This window comes from Elephas maximus, chromosome 25 (genome assembly GCF_024166365.1).
Source record: "Elephas maximus indicus isolate mEleMax1 chromosome 25, mEleMax1 primary haplotype, whole genome shotgun sequence".
Lineage (NCBI taxonomy): Eukaryota > Metazoa > Chordata > Mammalia > Proboscidea > Elephantidae > Elephas > Elephas maximus.
In genome coordinates this window covers 34,435,712-34,443,586 of record NC_064843.1, presented here as the reverse complement: position 1 = coordinate 34,443,586, position 7,875 = coordinate 34,435,712, and the positions used below count along the sequence as shown (strand labels likewise).

Below are 7,875 nucleotides of genomic sequence, written 5' to 3'. Positions count from 1 at the left end.
GAGGGGCTGGGGGGCGCGTGGAGGACCCAGGTCGAGCCCTGCACCCCACAGGGAGGGCTTTGGCAAGGGGACAGCGAGTCACCTGTGCCATATGGCCCATGCAGAGATCATGTGCCCCTGAGGGACCCTGGGCCTGCATGTCTGATGCCCGCCCAAGGGGGTAGGGCGCTCACGTTCTCTAGGCAGGTGCTGTCCTTATCCTTGTGCAGGTAATGCTGCTGCCAAAAGCGCAGCAGGTGGTGGAAGTTGTTGAGCAGAAAGCCCGGGTACTTCTTGCTGTGTTCCATCCGCTGCAGCAGCCGCAGGTACAGGGGCAACCGCTCTTTCCGTCGGGCCAGCATCAGGATCACCAGGCTGGTGTTGAGGCAGCTGACGTTCTCCTGCAAGGCCCCAGGCCAGCCGGGTGAGGCGGAGGCCAGTAGCCTCAGCCCCTGGTGAACCTGGGGAGCCACTGGGCAGGGGGCAGGGTCATCCCAGGCAGGCCCTGGCAGTGTCTACGGGCTGAGCACTGAGCCGCCCCACATGAGCCTGAGGCAGGGCTGGGGGAGGAGTGATGTCAGCACAGCCAGCTGCACCCTCCTATCCAAGCACCTTCCTGTTCCCTACTCGCACCCAGACCCCATCCTTACCCCGCTGAGAACCACCTTTGTCTAGTTAGCATCTACTCCCCCAGATCTCAGCTCAAGTGTCACTTTTTCCTGGAAGCCTGGATCCCCTAGGCAGGACTGGGTGCACACATTAGATGCACGTATCTCAGTTTGTAACGTTCATTCGGCACTAGATCATGACGTCAGGAGGGCAGAGCCTCGGCCTCCTGTTCACCCAGCATCCCTGGCACAGGGCTTAGCCCACGGCCTCAATACATGTTTATTAGATGAAGGCATCATACAAGGAGTGGTACTTGTACTACCCCCACTTACAAGTGTGGAGAAGGGGAGGCTGTACTTAGTGAGGGGGCTGGGAGGCAATCTCTGGTTCTGGAGCCCCGCACAGCAGGAGCGGCAGGAAAGAGCACTGGCCCGGAAGTCAGAAGAACTCAGTGCCAATCTCAACTCTGCCCAGCTCAGTCTGTGACCCCAGGAGACTTGCTACTCTTCCTTGGTCCCCTCAATGAAACATGGCACTGATTCCTTGTCTACACGTCAAACCCTTACTGGGCAAAGTCCTTAGACTAGCTGGGAAGGTCTGGTAGTAGCCAGAGACGGTCTCAGGAGACCCACTTCTAGGGTCAGGTGGGAGACATAAACCCTGCTGGGTGCCAGACGAGGAGCCTGTTTCCCTCTGCCTTTCCTACTGTGTGTCGGTGGAGGCCCTCACCTGGGTCAGCGTCTGCACGTGGATGATGTTGATGAGGCGGAAGAGGAAGGACATCTGTGTGGGCACCTGGGATATGTAGGCAAGCAGGCGGCACTCAGACAGGACCTCGGCCACTGGGGACAGAGAGGCAGAGTTGTGAGCAGCAGGCTCGGAAGCCCAGTGGCCTGGCCACCAGGGTACCAGTCAAGCCCTCGTTGGGTCCTGACTCTTGGGAGCCCCTCACTGTCAAAACAACTATAAATAAAGTTGGCTGCAGGAGGAACAAACAATCTCCAGCTGTACTACCACCCAGGCGAAGCCGAGTTCTCTCTAGAGCCCTTCACCTGGAAGGTACCACCACCTTTTCCTTCAAATCACGCTCAGGGACCACCTCTCCCTCACCACCCCCCACTCACCCGGCAGCTCCAGACCCTTGTTTGTATTATGTAGAGTTTCCATTAACAGGAAAACAGGACAACATTAAATTAAAAAACAACAATGAAAGAAAGTTTACAGTTTCCCAGAGTCCCTCACACAGATGGTTCCGCACATGAGCCTCATGTGTGTCTGTGCCCAAGGCTGGTACCAGTGTGTGGACACCCTGACCCCCAACCACTTGGGTGTTGAGTGCAGCTCCGTCCAGTCTTTTTTGGCTCCTCGCTAGAGGGCTGTTTGTTGGGCACCAGTGCTGACATTCACCCTGGCACCCTGGCTTCTTCTCACCTTTCATGTCAACCTGGTTTTCAAATCGGTCCAGCGACAGAGTGACACAGCGCACCAACATGTTGGAGTCGACCAGCGAGCTGTTAATTTGCTTCAGGAATACCTGGAACTGGAGCAGAGACTGAGCTGAAATGGGAGGCCATGGTCTCCTGGCTGGAGACGGGCATGCCCCCAGCGGGCAGGCCACTGCAAGGGGCATTAGAGATCCTCTCCCCTCTCCTGCTGTTTCCCAGATAGGAAGACTGCGGCTCAGAAAGGTCAGTGACCTGCCTTCACCACCCAGCTACTAAGGAGCACAACCAGGAGCTCAACCTAGATCTTCGAAACCTCACCCGTTGTTCCTGTACTGAAGGGTGCTGGACTCCTCTAATTTCTACTTTGACTAGTCTGAGCTGGGTTTCTGTCACATTCATCCACGAGCCTGACTACCACACCGTGCCCAGTCCCTCCCTCCTGGGGCTCCCATCATGGCCCCCACCACACTGCCTCAACCGTTCTCACATTCTATCCTTCCCACCTTTGCCCCTCTCCACAAGCAGCTGTCTTCCCAGGGATGTTTACCGAACACTTACTGGCACAGTGCCCAGCACAGAGTAGTCTAATGAGTGTTTGCTGAAGACATTTACTGGCCACTGACTCCCCAGTATTCTCCAACTGATAGCCAGCACCAGAAGACTAGCCAGGACCAGGGCTCCAAGGTGACTTTTAAACGACTCAGTAAACCCCACAGAGCTCTGAGTCAGTCTTACCTTTGCATCAGTGTTGATGTATTTATTGAATCTCTTGAATGCATCAACATTGAACTTCATCAGCTCCCCCAGGAGGTCAAAGTAACTCTGGAGCACATCCCTTGACTTGCACTCACTGTCCACGATGCAGTACAGGATGTGCTGGGGTGAGGAGAAGACAGGGAGACGCCATCAATGCTGCTGGGCCCTGGGGCCAACAGCAGAGGTGGCTGCTGCCCCCAGGCCAGGCATGTACTCAGACCACACCATATCTGCTTCCAGCAAGCATCCAGGTCAATGGGACCTGATCCCCCCTCTAGCTTCTGGTCTGAGGATGCTTTTGGCTCCAAGAGCAGGCCAGGCCTGAATCACTTCAGGCCTGAAGGTGTGGGACAGGTTGGGGTATGTAGTTATGGCCTCTGTAGCTTGCCCAGCACTCATGGCCAAAGCCTGTGACCTGCTCTGCGGTCACAAGATGGCCAAGGCTCTCCAGCTCCCAGGTGAGGGGTGACTGACTCTTCCAGATGTAAACATCTGCCGCTGCCTGAGCACTGAGGCCATTCAGGTAAATGAAGAACAAATTTTATGGGTATAGGACACATTTTGACCCTATGGTTTGTCTTTGTGTTTAAGAAGGAAATTGTTTAAATGAAGTCTATACCAAAATCAATGTTATTAAATTACCAAGAACATTAAGCCAATTTAACTCCTCGATAAAGTTTTCTACAACAGTTAAAAAGTTTCCAACATTTTCCATTTTCACTGTCCCGATTCCATTGATTGGGAGCAATTTTTTTCTTTATGAATTTTATGAAAGATTTGTTTCCTGGGTCTGTTTCTTGACTGTTCCTTTTTTTTTTTTTAATTATATAGCTTTGGCCAGTTTGCTTGCCCATCTTTGGTAAATTTTACTTTTCCTGGAGATCATTATTTCAATAATGGGCAATCAACTTTTAGTATCAAAACATCCTCAGGGTCAAAAGCCCTTGCTGGCTAACTTTAGACTCTAACCTTCCTCCACGGCCACCCTCCCAGGTCCCCCAATCACCCCTTAGGCCTCCTGAGGAACCCACAGTTGGAAACCCAAGGTCAATATTAGGGCAATCTGCAATGGCATTTTAAAATCAAGAGACTGGTCTGTTCCCAACAAACTGTTTAGGTCTCAGGGCAGGAAAGCTACGTGGGGACAGGGGGAGAATGGGACACCCGGTACCCTGGTTCTTCAGGCCATTACCTCCAAAAGGCCTCGCTTCAGCAGGAACATCTGGTCTGCATAGGAGGTGGTCCCTCGGAGGAAACTCTCCACAGCCCGAGCTTGCCAAAACCTGCGACCCAAATGTTGATCCCTGGCCCAGGAAGCTAAGGCTGCCTCCTTCTGGCCCAGGCTCATTCCCCAACGGACTGGAAGGTGTTTGCTGTCTTTATTTACTCAACAGGCATTCACTGAACATCTAGGCATTAACTGAACGTTAGGCATCAGGCTAGCCAGTGGGTACACGGCAGTGAGCAAGACAGTCCCCATCCTCACAGAGCTGACAGCCCAGCATCTTCTACTTGGCTCTGTCTGGAAGAAGTTGTGTCAGGGAGAAGTGGTATTTAGGATCAAAGGGCTGGCCCTGGAGACTCACATGAGAAAACACACTCTAGGCTTTGCCCTTTCAGAAGAACAGAGAGTGCACGCGAGAGAGGGGAAGGAATGTGTGAGGGACCCCGACCTCACTGCTGATGGGCTGTCCTAGAGAAGAGGTGGCTTGTATTACTGAGTGGCCCCAGAGAGCAGAGCCGGAATCCATGAGGGTGAGTTTTGGCAAGGCAGGCTGAGATGACGGGCACATCTGGGCCTAGAGCGTAGCTGACGGTGCACACCCGATCCCTGGTGAAATTCCTCCTACCCACTAACTCCTGTTCATACCCCTTAAGACTCATCTTTAGTGAGTCCAAGGATCCCTGAGCAGCTCCCCCTGTCCACACCTAGGCCCCAGCTGCAGGGGAGGGGCTTTCCGTTGCTCCCACAGCTCCTGGGGCAGATCCTGGCCCTATTCCTTTCCACACTGCACTGAAACAGTTGTTCTGTTTTTTCATCCCCGTTTCCCACAACCCAGGAAACTCCGTGTGGGAAGGGACTGCTTCCTGTTCCTCTCCACCTGTCCAGCACAGAATAAGTGCTTGGTAACTGCTTGGTCAACTCCTGAAAGACACTGGTGCTCTGCAGCAGAAGCTAATACATGTCTGCTGAGCCAACACAAGGCCAAGAGGGCAGTCAAAGTCCCTTCTCCCCAACAGTGTCCAGACTTCAGAGGTGGAAGCTGGTGACTAAAGGAAACACTTCTAACTACTTGAGAAACCCTAGGCTCCTGGACCCCCTCAGGGTGCCAGGTACCTATCCTAAACCCACCTAAAAGATGACTCGGCTGGCTCCTTCTTCATGACCTGCAGCAGGCGAGTTAATAAGCCCCTCTTCCCATCGCACACCAAACTCCTGAAATAAAAGACAGGGAAACCGGTGGCAGACCTGAGGGGCTGATAGGGATGAAGTTCCACTTGGCCAAAGGACTGCTGTCTTGGGCGCCTGGGGCTGGGTCACTGTGCAGGTTTAGGTGGGTGAAAGAAGAAGCCTGCACCATACTCCCTGCTCAACCTGGGTCCAGAGTAGCCCAAGGACGCCTGCCGTCAGAACCAAATAGCCGGGCACATTCACACCACATCTCAGGCCACCTTGCCCTTCCCTGGCCCATGGCAAGTGATCAGAGGCCAAAACCACAATCAGAGTTAGGGCTCAGGGCTGGTGGAGGGTGGGCTGTTTACACCAGAAGTAGGTTTGAAACAGGCCATGACAAAGCCTGCTAGATGGGGCAAAATCAGTGCCAACGTGATGAGGCAGAGAGCGGCCTGGGCCCCAGGTTCAGCTCCAGCTGGGCCCTAGACAAGCACCCATGCCTGCGGGCCTCAGCTCTGTGGCCCACAAAGCAAAGGCAGTAGATGAGGAAGTGACTCAGGTTCCAGCATGGGGGTTCTGGGCCCTGAAACTCCTTCTTCCAATAGAGCAGCTCCACTTTATCCACTACAGACACGAGGGTGGAACTGTGTCCAATTTCATTTGAACGCAAGAGTTCTGCTGCAAGGTTGGGAAATCCTGGCACCTGTCGCTGGATGGAGTCCCTCCAACTCTGCTCCAGAAGATGAAGCAAACATGGCCCAGGTGTGCGCTGGGTGCAGAGCCCAGCGTCCAAAAAATGGGACTTAACTCTTGGCAGAGGGTGGGGGGCCTGCTTGTTTGTCCTGCTCGGGAAGCACGTCAGCAAAGGGCCCTTGTGCATGTAAGTGACAAGCGGAGCAAGAGAGCACAGTTGACCTTTGGCAGGTGGCCTCTCTGAGCCTCCGTTCCCTCATGGTAAAGCCTCCTCAGGATGCTGGGAGGCTCCGGGGAGATGATGCAGGCGGTGGGGCCAGCCCTCCAGGACACAGTGACTACGTATGAGTGAGAAAGCACAAGTACACCTGCCTTGTGTGCCTATCTGTGAGCCCTGTGCCACCCTGCCCACACTGACCTGTCAGTGTTGAGGACAGCTTCCACCTCGGGGATGTTGGCCTTGAGAGAGATGGCACTGAGTTCATTCAGCTCCTGGTTGTTGAGTAGCAGGTACTTGTTCCTGAAACAAATGGGATGGAGGCGTAAAGGGCTGGAAGTGGGGTTGCCGTGTAAGCATGGCTAGTGCAGGGAGCCCCCTGCTCATTTCTGTGGAGAGGAATAATCTGCGGATCTACTGGTACCCTTCCCTAATACCTTGTACCCCTGAGCTGGCATTCTGCACCGTGGGCTCTCAGGCTATCTGAGTCTCTCTCTGGCCCCAACACCCAGCCCTGCCACATTCATGAACAAGGTTCCTTCCACCATCTCCAGGCCTTTCTTCTTCTTACTGAACATTGCTATTTGATTTCTCAAAGGCACCTCCAACTTAACAAGTCAAATTCACTGTTTTACTCCTCAAGCCTGGTGCCAGTCCAGCGTTCCTGCCAGAATGCACTCAGTTACATGGGCTGGAGGCCTCTGTGACATCCCTTGCTCACATCCAGGCCTGTCACCCGAGTCATGTGGCTCCAGCATTAGTACCCTACGAACAACCTGAAAGAGACCATAAAGATGGTCTCCCCACAAGAAATCAACTCCCTACACAGCACCCGAAATGATCTTTGAAAAATGGGCATCTGATCACATCACAGCTGTTTAAAACATTTCCACAGCTTCACACTGTTTTTAGAATAAATAAAACTCAAGCCTCTGAACATGAGCCACAAGGCCCCATGTGGCTGGACCAGCAGCTACCTTTCCAGCCTCATGCTGAGCCAAGCCTGACACTCACAGCATCTGGCCACACTGGTCTGCTTCAACACCCCGTGCTCCCTCCTGCATGCACCTCTGTGCACGCTGTGGCTCCGGCTAGAACATTCTCCCTTCCCACTCTTCCTTTCCACCCAATTAACCACTACTGACCCTTTATGTCTCAGCTGACTTGTTACTTCTACAGGGAAGAGTTCCCTGACTACCCTCCAGCCAGGTCAAGACCCTTGCCAAGTGCTCCTTTCCTCTCAAACACTATATGGTTGTCAAGTACATTCAATGGCGTGATTCTCTGATTAATGTCTGTCTCCCTTCCCAGACTACAACCTTCACAGAGCAGGGCTATGGCTGTTTTCACTCATCAGCACTGTATCTCCAGATCCTAGTACAGTGCCTGGCACACAGAAGTACTCAGATTTAAGAGTCTAATGAAAGCAAAAGACACATTTCCTCAGGAAAAAAAAGTACACATTCATAACATATTGGTACCATTTTTCAGGGATTCACGTACTTCCTGGTGCCCTTTTATGTCCTTCAGACAGAGAATCTCTCTTAAAGAGGATGGTAACACATGATAAAGATGGGAGTTGCAAAATAGAGGGCCCTGGGCCACATCTGTCCTCAGGCGTGATCTGTTAGCTCACATAATGTTTTAATAGAATTGGAGATAATACTTAAAATCACAACTTTTCATATATAAATCTTAATTTTTGGTTTACCTTCGGGGGATGAAAGTGGAAGCTATGCAACAGTGGGCCCAGTTTCTGGCACACTAACAGCTGGCTGGGG

General features: G+C 52.8%; 1 protein-coding gene across 2 annotated transcripts in view; it reads right to left on the bottom strand.

The window, feature by feature from the left end:
* Positions 1-7,875, bottom strand: part of TRPC4AP (transient receptor potential cation channel subfamily C member 4 associated protein) — an 83,284-nt gene that overhangs the window by 924 nt on the left and 74,485 nt on the right. For both annotated transcript variants that reach the window (XM_049868780.1, XM_049868781.1), the window contains exons 12-18: positions 6,296-6,397; positions 5,143-5,226; positions 3,982-4,072; positions 2,769-2,909; positions 2,020-2,128; positions 1,318-1,430; positions 174-380 (exon numbers count right to left, since the gene is read on the bottom strand). In XM_049868780.1, the coding sequence (XP_049724737.1) occupies positions 174-380; positions 1,318-1,430; positions 2,020-2,128; positions 2,769-2,909; positions 3,982-4,072; positions 5,143-5,226; positions 6,296-6,397 (847 nt within the window). The remainder of the gene's footprint in view (positions 1-173; positions 381-1,317; positions 1,431-2,019; positions 2,129-2,768; positions 2,910-3,981; positions 4,073-5,142; positions 5,227-6,295; positions 6,398-7,875) is intronic.